Source organism: Pseudoliparis swirei, chromosome 22 (assembly GCF_029220125.1).
Source record: "Pseudoliparis swirei isolate HS2019 ecotype Mariana Trench chromosome 22, NWPU_hadal_v1, whole genome shotgun sequence".
NCBI classification, from domain to species: domain Eukaryota; kingdom Metazoa; phylum Chordata; class Actinopteri; order Perciformes; family Liparidae; genus Pseudoliparis; species Pseudoliparis swirei.
Window position 1 is genome coordinate 13,993,056 of NC_079409.1, and position 15,820 is coordinate 14,008,875.

The 15,820-nt window shown below is 45.1% G+C and overlaps 2 protein-coding genes across 2 annotated transcripts; both read left to right on the forward strand.

Annotated features, from left to right (window-relative positions):
* The first annotated feature begins 267 nt into the window (after positions 1 to 267).
* On the forward strand, positions 268 to 4,456 carry ube2s (ubiquitin-conjugating enzyme E2S). Its single transcript, XM_056444014.1, has 4 exons — positions 268 to 441; positions 1,569 to 1,713; positions 2,656 to 2,846; positions 2,929 to 4,456. Exons 1-4 carry the CDS (start codon positions 439 to 441, stop codon positions 3,274 to 3,276), a joined length of 687 nt encoding a protein of 228 aa, XP_056299989.1. The 5' UTR covers positions 268 to 438; the 3' UTR covers positions 3,277 to 4,456.
* A 5,331-nt stretch (positions 4,457 to 9,787) lies between these two features.
* On the forward strand, positions 9,788 to 13,393 carry LOC130213394 (protein shisa-7). The gene is made up of 6 exons (XM_056444986.1): positions 9,788 to 10,554; positions 11,176 to 11,330; positions 11,678 to 11,743; positions 12,000 to 12,185; positions 12,354 to 12,792; positions 12,856 to 13,393. The coding sequence occupies exons 1-6, from the start codon at positions 9,788 to 9,790 to the stop codon at positions 13,391 to 13,393; spliced, it is 2,151 nt and encodes a 716-aa protein (XP_056300961.1).
* The last annotated feature ends 2,427 nt before the right edge of the window (positions 13,394 to 15,820 follow it).

Sequence of the window (15,820 nt, forward strand, 5' to 3'; positions counted from 1 at the left end):
TTTACATTCGGTTTGGATGTGACATGTATTTACTTGTGCATTTCAATTGTATCCAACATAACATTAGTTATCTTTTCAGCAATGTTCAGGGGTGTGGGGAATTTTCAAACAGACCTATAGCTGACGAGCACCAGTCCTGTTTTTGATTCTGTGTGGCGGATCGGGCTGCCAACTGAGACCCACCGACATTACTGTCTCGTGATTGGCTCGGGGGTTGTGACGTGTCACGTCATGAGGCTGCCCATTGGTCGGCGGCAGGAGGTTAAACTGAGGATCGTATTTTTGTTCCTGTGTCAACGAAAAGAAGAAAAGAACAGCAGTCAGTGAGACCTGGCTGAGTTTCCATTTAGGCAGGTTTTTTTTTTAAGCTTACGGAAAGATCTCCTCACATCTCAGCCGAGCCAGACCGTCGTCAGCTCAGCAGAGCCCCGTTTGAAGATGGTGAGTCCGGTGGCGGAGGACGTCGCTAACGGCTAACGAGAGCAGCTGCTAGCTTGATCCGACGTTTAGCCGTCGAGCTTCTAATTTGGGTTACGACTACTTGCTGGAGTCTCTGGCGTTAGTTATACACCGTGATTTACATTTAATATACATGCAATATACAGTTGTGTGGTATTAAGGACTCTATCGCACGTTTCACAGTCACCGAGCAGCTTTAATACGAGCGTCATCAGCTCGAGGCTAGGCTAGTGACGTGAAAGTTACCTGTCGACGCTAACGGCGCCGCACCTTTCGTCCCCGGGACGCTGCCCGCTTTTCGCGGTTGTGTGAATGTCAGACGAGTTAATTTTGTGTTTTTAAAACTTTTTTGAGTTTTATAGGAGACCATTTCTTACGTTGGCGTTGTTGCCTGTGCAGCTCACCCCGAACACCTCGACGCGTGTTGTTGAGAGTAGAGGTGATGGTGAAGATGCTGATGTTACATGATGAAGAGCAGCCGAACATACACTCGACTCACAGAACCACAGCAAGAGAAACCGACGGAGGATCTCAGTTGATCGTGGATTTCTCTTTTTCCTGTTCGCGTTTAGTGATGGTTGAACTTTGTTTATATCTTATTATTAAAACACAGTAAACCGAACAATATGTGTGGACATAAGTAAAAGCGTAACAATAGTTTTGCTTTACTCCTCAGAAGATTCCTTCTTTGTGTAGCTTAAGCCTTAATGGCTTTCCGATTTAGGTATGCAAGGACTAGGCCTGTATGTACTGATTTATTATACTCACTTTATACTGTATTTATGTTCGGTCAAAGTCACATTCTGATCCTAAACAGGTTGTAAAGAAATAAGACCATACTACTTTCTAGCATGGCATATATATATTTTTTCATTAGTGATGCGCTATAAGAGAAAGATCACTACAGCAGTCGAACAGCGTTGCATTTTCTATCCACTGAGGTGAATTCCCCAGTAAGTTAATGGTCTCGGCAAAGCAGCTTGAACCACAACTAGTCTGTGCAAATCAGGGGTTAATGTTAAAAAAAAGTTGTCTTCACTTTACTTGCCTTGTTGTGCCCTACAAATGTAAAAAACTTGACTCGGTTAACCATCTTTCTGTGTCTACAGAACTCCAACATGGAGAATCTGCCGCCTCATATTCTTCGCTTGGTCTATAAAGAAGTTTTAGCTTTAACAGCAGACCCGCCTGAAGGTATCAAGATCTACCCCAGTGACGACATAACTGAGCTACACACAGCAATCGAAGGACCAGGTAAGGATTGCATTATGGTGCCATGCTGGAATTGGCCATGTTAACTTTATAAAAACACCCTCGTCAATGCTTAGAGATGTATTGTCTTTTACGGTATTCATTCAAATGTTGTGCAATCCCACATGGCTTGCTTTTAACATACCTTTACGGGTTTGGATCTGTTTCCGTTTGTCTGAGACAAACCTGATCAAATAAAATTACTGACTTGTCCATTCTGACTAATTAAAATGTAATTGGTTTTAGAATGAAATGTGTGCATCATAATTTCAGTTTACACATACAGTCAAACTCAATAATATAGCTCACTAACTGCTTGGCAGTGTAGACAGATTTCACTTGTTGGTCAACCTTTTATCATCAACCTGAGCCAAGTTAACTTTGACATATGATGGCTAAGACAACACTCATCTCCTCAACGATGTATATGTTATTGTATACATAATTTACTCATTAAGTAACTCCCAAAGACGTGTATCGCAGTGTCAGTTTTACAAAGTAGAAATTGTTTCCTTTCCATGGCTCCTTGAAAATGTACATTTTATATAAAGAAGGTTTCTGTATGTCTTTATAGATGTTGCCAAGAACATGTGAGACGCATATCCCACTTAAACCACACAGTGCGACACGTTGTCCATGCGATCTCATTGCTGTCATCTTATTGCTTCAAATCTTGTTAAGTACACCAGACCCTTGTCCACATTATGAAGCTGGTACCAGGGTCCGTGTCATTGGTACAGGGAATGTTTCAAGGGACAATGAGTGTCAAGGCAACAGATGCCAGGTTTTCCCAGTTCTGTTCAACCCCCGTCGCCACCACTTATTTTATCCTAACTCAAAACTTTACACCAAAATCCTAATCTATGTTTCTGTCGGTTGATTCCATTGACCCTTTTTGTTTGCATCAGTCGGGACTGATGAGATGAATTCTTTATGCTTTAACAGAGGGAACTCCGTTTTCTGGTGGCGTTTTCCGAATGCGTCTGGTCCTCAGGAAGGACTTCCCCGCGGTTCCCCCCAAGGGGTATTTCCTGACCAAGATTTTTCACCCTAATGTGGGTCACAAGGGAGAGATCTGTGTCAACGTGCTGAAGAGGGACTGGAAGGCAGAACTCGGCCTCAGACACGTCTTACTCGTAAGCAGAGCCGTCGGTGTTTGACCGTCGGCCGTGTTGCCGGCACCACTTTGACATTTTAATCTCCTTTATTTCCCCACAGACGATCAAGTGTCTCCTCATCCATCCAAATCCAGAGTCCGCTCTGAACGAAGAGGCCGGGCGTTTGCTGTTGGAGGACTACGCGGCATATGAATCCCGTGCTCGTCTGCTCACAGAGATCCACGCCATGGGCGGCTCCTCTGGGGAACCTCGGGACCCTCACGACGGCCCGCAGCCGAAGAAGCACGCAGGTGACCCGATGAAGAGAGCGGGACCGAGTGCAGGAGCTGTGCCAGCAGCGCTGGGTAACGGGGCCAGCGGAGCAAGTACCACCAGCAGCAACAGTAGTAGCACGAATGTAGCAGGGAAGAAGAAAGCAGATAAAAAACGTGCATTGAGGCGACTTTAATACCTCCGCGAAATTCTCAGTGTGGGTGTGTACGTTTGTGAGTGCGAGAGTGTGTGTAAATATAAATATTGAAGTGTGCTGACAATGTTTTTGTTCCCTTTTTTCTGACTCTTTCTACCACCTCTCCAGACTGTCCACTTTGTACTCTTACCGTAACTTGGTCCTGTTGGCAAAACACGTTTGTCAATTATTCCCATCCCGCGAGACGTGATGATAAAATGTTTCTTCCTCTTTTTAAAAGGAAAGACGACACCGTCACTGCGGAAATCATGCCATCTGCTGTGCTTTGCCCGTGGCCTGGTGTGAATGATTGGGACGGGGAATGGGTGTCACTGTTCAGCATGACCTCTCATGTCGTCCATTATGAGAAGTAGCTGTCGTCTCAGGCCTGATGTCGGCTCTCTTCGAAGTGCTTCCTGGTTGATGCTGCTGTATGGTACCGTGTACTGCTCGTGAGTCTGAACCAGGACGTAACTTTCATTATCGTCGGGTTTTCAAATTGAACAGAGATAATAGATGTTGCTGAACAATTGTGGGGAAGGGATGGAAAGACCATAAGGGGTCTGTTATGTTTTTCATGAAATCTCAACACCTTTATAATGTTTTTAATTTTTTTAAAATAATTTTCTAAAATTGTTTCACTGTCCAGTATTTACAAAGGTTGTTTATAACTAACATGTTCATATTCAGCTGTCGTGTGTGTGTGTGTTTAAAGACGTAGATCCGTGATTGAGGGAACAGGGTAGTTTGCCTGAATACTTTATAGGAAAGGAATTATCTAATTTGTGTATTAAGCATACAGTGGTGTGACTCGCTTAAACTACCCCTGCTTCCCTACAAAGCAGTTTGTGCTCCCAGCGCTCCGACCAGCTACATGGGTACCTCAGACGACATCTGTAGAGAAACGTCCAGGTTTGATGTCCTTCGTCTCCCCACCCATCGCACTGGCAGGCAGGGCTTCCTGGGCAGGTTTTCTCTCTGCCTACATTTCCCAAGGAAACGCACTGACGCGCTGTCTTAATTTGGATAGAAAATGTGCCTCTGAATCTCCTGTCAATGTGCAGACTGTCGGCTGGATATTTTGTGTCCATTTTAAATTATTTAAATTAATAAAACCTTGAAATACAAGAAGTGAAATGAAAAATTCTGAATATTTGCTCTTTAAAAAAAAAAAAATGCAGTTCCTTTGTCTGCGTAATTATTTATTATGGTGAAACCTTAGTGTGTATGTATCCTTCTCAGAAAGGATACTGGCCTCTGCTTTTTACTGCTCAGCGATGTACAATACCACGTAATTTTTTTTTATAGTGGTCTCCTGTTCTGCAGTGATGGAATAACCATTATGAGGAAATCAGTAATTGCATCCACCCCAGCAAACCAGTGAGTGAAAGTGCCCCCGGTAGCGTCATTGGACCATCTAATGAAGGGGCAGCAGCCCACCCACCTGTGTAGAAATAGCTGCCTGCCATGCAGGTAATTATCAGGCCCCTCTTATAGACACCTGGGGGTCCACATAACCGTTTGCACCCAAGCCCCATATTGGAAGTGCGTATCTCCTTCCCCATCTGGTATAGCATATCCTCACTAATTTGAGCTGCAGCCATTCCCTTGCTGTCATTTAAAAACAAACCCTTTTAAATGTAAAGCGGGCTGCATGTTTCTGCTCTGTGTCAGATGGGTGGATGCTGGATTTCCTGTATTCCACAGCCTCCAGTGAAATGGTATTCGCTATGATTCATCCCGACGCTGAACGTGTGATCACTAAGTTCCAGATAAAATCATTCATGTGCTGTTGATGATGTGAAGATCGTGAGGAGGCAGTTACTGTGTGTGACGGCGGCACGAAGCCAAACGAGCCAACTTCCTGTCTTGCATACATCATAACGCATCTCCTTCGCTCTTCCCTTCACGGTTTGGACATCTTCAGCTGCCCCTGCTCGTCTCAAACTGAGAAATCTCTGAATTACCGATGCAGGTCCGGGTCTAATGAACAGTTTCGTTCACGCTTCAGTATCAGAGCTTTTGCGCCAATCCTCTCCCCTTCCCCGTTTTCATAGCTTTCATAATTGCCACCAACATAATGACACAGTTGCTGTGGCAACCGTGTCTCTCTCGCTCTCTTTCTCTCACACACACACAAAGAAAAACACACACTTTGGATCTCAGGTCTTCCGCCTGAATTTACCTACTGCTTTAATTGAGCAAATTCACCCTATACTTTTTATATATTCATTTTTGTCTCAATTCATTATTTGACTTTTATCAAAGAACAGCAGCTAACATCCTAACTGGTTTTTTTCAGAGCCAGTAAATGTAGTTGTTCAGGGTCATTCAATTAAAGAGGTAAATTAAATGGAGGGGAATAAAGATGAACGCCACTAGTTGAATGGGCCTAATGACCATCAGTGTCGAGCAGCGGGAGTTGAGTCTCATCAGCACCAGTCTGAGCGACCAATCACAGCGCTCCCCCACTGGCGGACCTCCGTGAAGCCAGTCGCAGTTAGGCGGTGTAACCTATCTCGCTTAGAAATTATGAAGGGAGCCAGCTCCAGCTTATTCTAGGTGGAGAAAAGTTCATTTGTGGGGATTTTCTTCGTTAACGCGTTGGTCGTCGTTCTGCAGAATAGTTGCGCTACTTGAGCTCTGCGAGAAACGGGATTTTCCGAGCTAGTGATATTTGACTCGCCTTGTCACATGTTTCAGAAGATTTTAGATCATCTCGTCGGCCACTGACTCTCTCTATCCGTCTTGCACGAGCCCCCACCCCCCGCACCCCCACCCCTCTTTCTGCCGTGGTGATGGATTATCAATAGCCTGATGGGGACACACACAGAACGATTGAGATCTGCGGCACTTGTGGAAAAAGCATTTAAAACAGGTGGCAGAGCCAGCAACAGTTCACGCTGTCCTGATCATCCTCTGCCACAATAACAGGCTGCCATCTGAGAAACGCTACGAGACAGTGCGCATTCTCCGGCATCAAACCCCTCAGCGGCGCACAGGTAAGACACGACATTATGCACCTTGTGTTAATGCAACGCCAATTACTAAACTGTTCGATGCCCGTGTTTCTGTCTGTATGAAAAATGTGTTTGGCATTTGTTTAGATGCATGAGCTGCGCTGGAGGCTGCCAAACAAAAATATCTGGATGAAACCTGCGCCATAAAACCATGTTTACGCGTTACGCTTCATGACATATTTGTCACCATTTAGACACTTTAATCGACAGCACATGCGATGTTCTGAACATATTGTTACGAAGACCGACACATCAAGCCGGACTACAAACACACACAAACACACGCACCGGCACGGATACACCCACGCACTCTTAGCCTATACATGCAAGTCATTTCCATTTCCCGCATGCTTGTTCATTGCAAGTAGAAACTTATTAACGTAATGAAGGAGATCTTTTTTATTTATTTTTTCAAGTCATTGCGCAGCATGTATGTGACTGATGAGAACAACGCTGCGCTGCCTCCACTGTAATCAGATGTATTTTGCATCGCTATCAACATGACTGGTATTAATTAATTAAGCTGCATTGATACGCATTCATGTGCGTTGTTTCGCAACAGCGTGTTTAAAGAAAAAGAGGCCATTTTGTTTCATTTCCAACAACCTGTTGAAATTGTTGCATGTCCAGCCGTTTGCACGGCTGGTCAGCCTCCTGCAACGGAAGTAACGGGAGCCGTTTGGCATATTTGCGTTGATTGATAATTGCTTGCCATGAAAGGAACCTGTGCAAATGGTTTGTTTAACCTCCAGTGGCCATGCAACTCAGTCATGAATATGCTGCCCTTCACCCTTTAGTTCCCATCCTCTCTTGCTACTGCATTGCTTCAGCAGCACAGTAAAGATGCTTCTACTGTATGTTCAGTCACTTTGCTGGAAAGATTTGACACTGGTCTTTATGCTTTTTTTGGGGTGCAGGAGCACTGACCCTGAGTGTTTTTAATTCTTCATTCTCGATCTCAGTCATGGTTAGAAAACTATAATTGTACATTCATTGGGGAGTGGTTCTGACATCAAGTGCAGCAGAGAATGTGCTGATGGGAGTTGAGCATCTGGGCCGTCTTGTCGAGCAGGACGCGGGCAGATGTGACTTTGAAATCTGGTTTGGCTGATGGGTGCAGATTGGATTCTGCCTCCCTTCTCTTTGCTTCTTTCACTCACACACAGCCAGAGAGCTGCAGTGCTATTCTGAGAGAGTTAGCTGCCTCAACCCACGCACAGAATCTGAGAAAGAGAGAAAGGCAGAACGAGGGAGAATAGAGGAGAAGGAGGGAGCAAGAGGAATAAAGGAGAGAGAAAGAGACTGACAAGGAGGTTTAAAGAATTCCTACTATAGTCTCTCACATGCACACAAGCCTTTTTACAGCCCCCCCCCCTCTCCCCCATAGTCTCGATTAGCACCCTTCTTGTGCGTGGCGTTGACTGTATTTGCAGATCTGTTTGGCGGTGCTGTTTGTGTGATGTGCTATGTTGTATTGGTAAGTGCTGGGAGAAATGTACTTGATTCTGTGCCACCCACACGCCGCCCTCCCACTCATGGTCGTCTCTCTGCATCTATACCTCTGGCTCTTCCCGCTCGCCACAATCTCTTTGCTCATTTAAATCCCTACCCTGCATTTATCCCTCTGCTCTCGTTCTCCCTTTCTCCATCATCGGCTTCTCAGGAGCTCCTGCAACCAAACAGGCACACGGACACACACTCGGCCTCACACGATGCGCCCATAACGCAATTAATGCAACACATTAAATGTCTTTGTTGTGTCAGTGCAGGGCTTCTTTCTAACCGTGCCTCTCGTCTGTGTTACAGCGGGCACATTCCAGGCCGGGCGACGCGTAAACTCGGAGGACATTCTGGAAATCAAGCCGAATAGTTGGAGACGACAGAGGAACGCTTTAGAAACATTAGTCAGTTGCAGAACTGCTGCCTTTGTGTCTCGTTTGTCTTCCTCTGAACTCTCCCTCAGAAGGTCAGAGGAGCAAGTAACTGAAACAAGTGGAGCCCTGGGTGATTTCAGCATTCTGTCTCCCCCATCTGTGCCTACATTCTCTGCTACAGATAGGGACGTTTTTGATAATTACATATAATTATAATTTCTGTGGGAGACAGATCTGCCTCTGTCTATTATTGCCAACACCTCCAACACAATAACTTCATGCATTTACATATTTCTCAACAAAAGTGATATTCTTTGAACCTCAGAGACAAATCCGGAATCATTTTTACTTTGAGGGAGACATGTCACACGGAGACGCAATGTGCCATTCAGCTCACATCTAATTAGTGATACTGTCGAATGACGGGTAACTTCTTGTGCCTAAAAGCTGAATAGAGAGCATTTAAAATCCATGACGTTGGCCTCATTTTGCGGTGTATTTCATAAGCTGGGAGTCGGTTCCTTGATTTATGCTTACTCTTAATTTTCAGCTGGTACAGTCTTTTAGCACTTAAGCTGAGCCTCCCTCATTATCGCCCCTAGCCCAGTCACAGTTACAGTCCGTGCCAGACGACTACGGATGCACATGAATCCAATACTAGAAAAGATTGAGATAAAGTACACAGTGTTTCTAGAGATGTGACGAGTAGAACAAGTTGACATGGAGATATTACCCTGCTCTAGAGAAACAAGGCATCAATAATAGACGCTCTGTTTATCCCATCTGATTGTTTGCAATGCCGACAAACACAAAATACAGGAAGAATATTCTGGATTTCATGCATATTTTCAGAGAATAATTGCTTACAGTTTAAATAAGTGCCAATTCTCAATGCATGCAGTGCCAGATGAACTCATCCAGGTTTAAACAAAACAGATTAAACTGTTTACATTTGATAACACACTGACCACAGACTATCGGTCAAGTGCCGTGCTCGGCACAGGAATGTATAGGACTGCCATATTTTATTGAGATTCCTTGCTTCTTACTGGCCTTTGTGGTTTCAAAAATTAATTCCATCCAGCGGTTCGTCAGCTATTTGTCCTTTTGTTCTGTGTGAGGTGAAGGGTAGAACAAGGCATTCAGCATTAAGAGCAAGAAGATTGTTTTTTTCAATTTGTCCTTTTTACAAAGCTGCATTAATTTTAATGTTCTTGAGAGGGCAACAGATGAAGTCATTACACATTCAGAGTTCCTTTCTAGCAGTACATTAAAACCATTTTAATACCATTAGCACCAATTATTGAAACCTACCAACTGTTTTTGATAGTGTTAGACCTTTTGATTTGGAATGTTTCTGACCTTTTCTAATATTACACCAGAGAATTACTCACTTTCTGACTAAAAAATGAAGAAAAGCCTTCGAATCTCCTCGTCCGTTTCCTCATCCAACATTGCTGAATGAAACTACTGATACACATCATCAATATCCAGTAGGTTGTACATGCTACTTGAATATTTCACATGCCATTTTAGTGGGTTAAACTGCAAAAGCGGATACAGCGGTGTAACTGCATCGACTCACCAACAGAAAATAGATCTCTTAGTCATGTAAAAATGACGCCCACCACCAATCTCCTAGTCCTCGCTGTCTCCCTGCTCTCCATCCTCACTGCCCCAGTCACCACTGTTGCGGAGACCTCTCCGTCCCCCCCTCCTCAACAAATAGACCGCTCACAGAGGCCTTTCACTGCGGAGCCCAAGGCTGGCCCCCGCTCCCCTCTCCTGCTCCTCACCATGCAGGCCAACATCAGGCCAGCAGCTCTCCAAGGCAGGACCAAAACCCCCGAGAAACTCCCAGAAACCTCAGAGGGAGTTCTCGAGGCGCCTCCGAGACCCCTTCCACAGGTCATGTTCCCCAAGAATGTGACTTCATCAGAGGCCCTTGCACCTCCCTTAGGGGCCGCCCAGGTAGCGCCCATTCGCCCCCGTATGATGGACATATGGATGGATGTATGTCGGGGTTATTATGACGTCATGGGACAGTTTGACACCGCTTTCAACTGCTCCAAGGACACATTTGTCTTCTGCTGTGGAACCTGCCACTACCGCTTCTGCTGCCCAGACCGTACCCGGCAGCTGGAGCAGCAGAACTGTAAAAACTACTACTCTCCAGACTGGGCCAAGCCACAGACCGATGCCATGATGTTACCAGATGACTTGGGTCCTGACCCAGACTTCGATCCGCTGAAGCAGCAGAGCCACAACACGGGCTTCGTCATCGGAGGCGTGATTGTTTTCATGGTGGCTGTCGCAGTGGGCATCAAGGTGGTCTTCAACAAGGTGCAACAGGAAGCCAACCAAAGGGACCTGAATATGCCCAGGTGAGGCTCACCTCTCACCTCTCAATGCTGAAGTTGTGACTTATGATTACTATAATGAATTGAGGTCTTCTGGACTCATAAATGGCCCACATTCATCATCCTGGGCTCAGAATCATGATGTTAGTCATCAAATGAAACATATTTCACTTCCTTGAGTGGCTGAAGAATTCATGGTTGTTTTGATTCCTGCTTTTTATCTAATATATGGCCCCGAATCTTGGCAGTTGTCGACTGATATATAGCGTTAGATTAATAATAATAATGCAAATAATAAGTATTATTTTCTTCTAATTCTGCATAGTTACAGGTTAATCATTGTAGAATAATTAATAATTCTACACAATTTGAATACTGTATATATATCAAAAATATAAGACTAGTTATTTTCATAAATCTATCTAAAGTTAAATGACTTGCATTGATCCTTAAATGAATATGGTCACTCACCTACCCACCAATCCATTGTCCAAAAATGATAAAATATGAAAAATCACTCATCACAAAACATAGACTACTATTTTACGGAACTTCATGAATTTGACATGATAGCCATCCGCCAGCCGATAGTTTACTGTTGATTTAATCGTGTGTTTCCCTTTGCTTGTATTCTTACATCATTAGAGCCTTGGTGGACATGTTGCGGCACCAGTCCAGCCCGGTCCAGCAGGATGAGAGAAACAACAGCGTGGCGTTGGCTGTAGGGGACATGCAGGGGACACTGGGGAGACCTCCGAAAAATCTCCACGCCCCAGGACTTCCTAACAAGGACAACAGATGTGAGGGTTCAGGGTCTTTCACAGCATCAGTGAATAGCACCATCAGAACTGTGTCACGGCATCCTCTGTGTGCCGAGGCACATCGCGTTGGCCATGTCTGAATGTGAGGTTGTTTTCTGTGTCCCATCCTCCAGATATCTTTGTAGCCATTATGGAAAAAATGAATCTGACATCTTTAAAATATGTATGCCTTATGATGTTGAGAAGCACTGTGCATGTGAGACGATGTCAAGGTGAATTGATGCTAACATGCCTTTAGTTGCTTTCATCTACATATGTTAAACGCCATTGAACTGGAAACTGCCTGACATCCATTTTGAGCTGATTACTTTATGTTCTCCTTGCAGTGGGCAATTTGCAACAAAATGTCATCCACTCATCAGGCACCAGCCCCAAACACACCGCGACTATCGGTAAGGTAGCTGGTGAAAGCCGGGCTCCTCTGTAAATTACATGCTATCACCACAATGCTTCATTTACTTTGTTCACTTTCATTTAAGCTAAAAAGTAGACTCATTCATGCCAACAATAACAATGATTATCAGAGCTGTGGTTGCTTCTGTTCCAGTGAATGTAAGCAGATTCTGACGCAGCTATGGGGAGAGCGCGATATCCAGAGGAGCAAATCTCATTTAACACACAGTTGTTTTCTCGCTGTGGTCCCTGCAGAACGCACCCCTCGAATGAACAATGCTCAGCTGGCAGCTGGAGGCACCCTGCTTTCCAGTAAACACAACAACACCAAATCCCAGCCGGCCTTCCACCACTCCCTGCACAACCTGGCTCAGCTGCCGCCTTCTTATGAGAGTGCCACCAAGACCGAGCTCAACAGATACTCCTCGCTCAAACGCCTCGGTAAGTACCTTCATTTGATGAGAAATGAAGACAAATGTTCTGTTTCACGAGCTCTGAAGCACGGGGACGCCGTTGACATCAGGGCACAGCGTGCAGGATGCGTCGTTATGTGCCGACGCTATTTACTGGGGTGATAAACAATTCAGAGATATTTTGTTTGGCTTGCAGAGAAAGGTCTTGATGAGTACTCATCTGGTTACTGCACCACCAAGAGACGGCCTCACACGGCCCAGCCGGCCCTCCAGTCCTCCCAGCACCACCTCCACTGGGGTGGCGACTACACCCTCAGTGGTAGAGGAACCCTCCCCAGGCATGCAGTCCGTCCCTGGATCCCGCCGCTGCCTTCTGGCATGCCTGCCTCGCCAACCCCCAACCCGTATCCTCTGGATCCCCCGGAGCCCCAGTACAACCCTGATTACGAAACTCTCTCCAAGCCCCCGAGGAAAGTCAAACCCACCGACCAGCTGCTCAACATGGGTGACGTCCCTGGCAACACGGGGACACTGTCCAGGTTGTCCAAGAACCAGCAACACCAGTACTACAAAGCCATGGCTGCCTCCAATAAGAACTCCAACACGCAGACACTCACCAGGAAGACCCAGGAGAGGCAAGAGAGGCAGGACAGGCAAGACCGGCAAGACAGGCAGGACAGGCAAGACAGGCAGGACAGGCAAGACAGGCAGGACCGGCAGGACAGACAGGAGAGGCAGGAGAGGCAGGACAGGCAGGAGCGGCTGCTCATGTCCCCGGACCATTTGGAGGACAGGATGGAGGACAGGATGGAGGCCGGCGGGATGGGGGTCGTCGATCCATACGCCCACACAGGAGGGAGTGTGCCCACGCTGCCTCGCCAGCAGAAGGCCCAGTCACAGCAGAACGTCTGCGCCACGCCCGCCCTCGACCGACACCACATGATCAAGATGAACTCTCACCCCACGTCCGGACGAGAGCAGGAGAGGAGCACGGCCATGACGGGCCAGATGAGCGGGGGCATGGGCTGGGCGGGGGAGATGCCCGGGCAGGGGGTAGTCATGGGAACGGGAACACTAGGGGGCCACAGCGCCAGGAGGATGGCTTTTGCAGCGAAGCGGCAGACCACCATTGAGCAGCTAAATTTCATACCGGGAGGGGGCGGTGAGGGGTCGGCAGGAAGTGGAGGAGGGAGTCAGGGCATCAGGACGGGGAGTAAAAATGAGGTGACGGTGTGAGGTTTGTGCCTCATGTAGAGTTAACCTCTCATCAAAGTTTTGGGAATAGATCACCCATCTGCATTTAACTATTAGATATTCAACTACAAGAAATAAAACTATGAGTACAAAGTTTAGTCACAGTATAACCTGTTTAGGCTATTCAAATTAGTGTTATCTTGTAATTAAATAGCTTAAATATGATTATTTAATAAAAAATCTAGATGGGGAATATCTTTTCCAATTATGTGATAGCCTACATCAGCCATATTTTGTAACACAATTTGCCATATTGTCATATACAGCGGTGCCATTATTGTAGATAGACTGGAAGGGTGAAACAAAACCAACAGAAGTGTCGTTCATCATTTTGTTTATATATTTGTTTTTCAAAAAGTACTCAGGAGCCATATTAGATAGGGAACAAGATGATATATATATATATATACATTTATATATTTATATAAATGTATATATATAAAGAGACGTCGATGAAGAGGAGGACCATCTGGAATATTGTGTCACAGAATTTAAAAGAGAATTGAGCCACCAACCTGCTGGACTGACAGCCTGCTCAGCTCTCGCCGACAATGATTTATCAATCTGAGCCTCCCGGGGGAGAAGCCTGGTGGGCCAGACGAGTGTGAATAAACCGTGTGCCTGGGGAGGGATTCTGGACATCTGACTCCTGAACCTCACCCTGACACAGGGACAAATAACAGATTTGTGTTGCTTCCCATGGACATGAGTGGACGAGGTGGGGGCTGTTTCTTGCCGGGACATTGCAGCCTGACACTGTTGGCAGGATTGGAAACCGCGGACGAACCCACAATACCCAGCTGACGCCTGGGTTGCCTAGTTTTCCATGTGACCTTAGATCCAAACCCCCCAGAGGGACTCACACACCTTGTTCCACTACAGGAGTGTAAACTGATGTTAGAGTACGTGATGGGTGAGTTTCCCCTAATGTTCCCATCTCAAGATCAGGGCCTAACTGTAAAAACGATGGGCTACCAAATAAAATAGAGCCATCTGTCATGTTATTACAAAAATATCTTGACACAGAGACGCATGTGTTCAGTTTACCAATAAAATGGCAACTTGCTTTACTGCAGGTTGTGAACGGAGAGCAAAGTTTTTTTTTACAGAGCACAAATGAATAGACCGTGATGCAGAGGTTGCACTTACACAATTGTCCTTCAAAGCCATTTATGGAGATACAAAGAAAATACCACAGAGGAAGCTGGTCTGACAATCACCATTTTATTATTCTCACCAGGTGACAAATTATACAAGTCAGTGATATTTTGTACAGTCAAAGGATTGGCTTCCGAGCAAGCCAAAAACACCTCTGAGTCAGGAGAGAGAGGGCACCCTGAGGCCTTCTCCTGCGTTGCTCACGATAGCGTTAGAGACTCGGGTGGTTAGGAAGCCCTCCCCGTCCTCGAGAGGAAGAACTTGCTGTATCATAACGCCAGTTATAAAAACAAAACACCCCAAAAAAAACTGAAAAGAGAAAAAAAATATTCATCACCAACAACGCTTATCAATACTAAGGGCTATCCTATCCTATATACTGTAGTATGTGATATCTGTGGTCCATATAAATTGCTATCTCTTTCTCTTGATTTTGTGTTGATATTGTCATGATGTATTAAGTATTAATGTGTACAAAAAACAAGAGCAATTCAAGCACAGTTCAAAGAGAAACATAGAGACAAAAAAAACAACTTTGCACAAATCTATCCCCTGATCTTTGCACCAGATACAGACGTACTTATCGTGTCCTCCAGGTTTACATTCTGTACAAGCACGGCTGACATTGTGACCGATCGATCGACGCGATTGTATCGAGAGAAGATTTTTTTAGACATGAAATCAGAGATAATTCCGCAGATCAAAGAAGGAACTTGTTACTGCTCGGTTTCTGTTCAGTCATGTGAGAACAGAGATGAAATTCTGACACACAGAAACATTTGGACAATCTTCCTATACACAGTGCTAAATGTAGTTGTTATGAATATGATGGAGTGTTATTATTAATGATTATTATAACTGTTATGGTTATTATTAACAATTATCTTATGACGTGATGTTCTTTTACTTGGTGGGATTTAAGTGTTTATTGTTTTTAGATAACTAGCATTCTCACGACTAGTTGTTGTTTTTCATACATCTGGTCATAAATTCAAGTTTTTAAAAACCTTCTAAATCTTGATGCATGCCAGCTCCATTTCACTGAGAGGCAGTTACAGTATGCCTGGATCTGAAGGTCAGCGATGCTTTTATGGCCAATTTTCCAGCCCTATGTACTGTGTCTAGACATCGGCCTTATGACTTCTTGATCTCAAGTGATTACTAAGGTTTCCACTCGAGTGCAAAAATATCTATTGAAAAAATCTGCAGCCTTCTAAACGTATGTGGAAACGACAGTGTTTTAACAACCAG

Excerpts from the sequence above, each read along its gene's own strand:
- ube2s (XM_056444014.1), top strand. Across the intron at positions 1,714-2,655 it reads CACAGCAATCGAAGGACCAG|AGGGAACTCCGTTTTCTGGT; the intron begins GTAAGGATTGCA and ends ATGCTTTAACAG. Across the intron at positions 2,847-2,928 it reads GCCTCAGACACGTCTTACTC|ACGATCAAGTGTCTCCTCAT; the intron begins GTAAGCAGAGCC and ends ATTTCCCCACAG.
- LOC130213394 (XM_056444986.1), top strand. The coding sequence starts at position 9,788 with ATGACGCCCACCACCAATCTCCTAGTCCTCGCTGTCTCCCTGCTCTCC. Across the intron at positions 10,555-11,175 it reads AGGGACCTGAATATGCCCAG|AGCCTTGGTGGACATGTTGC; the intron begins GTGAGGCTCACC and ends TTACATCATTAG. Across the intron at positions 12,793-12,855 it reads ACCAGGAAGACCCAGGAGAG|GCAAGACAGGCAGGACCGGC; the intron begins GCAAGAGAGGCA and ends CAGGCAGGACAG.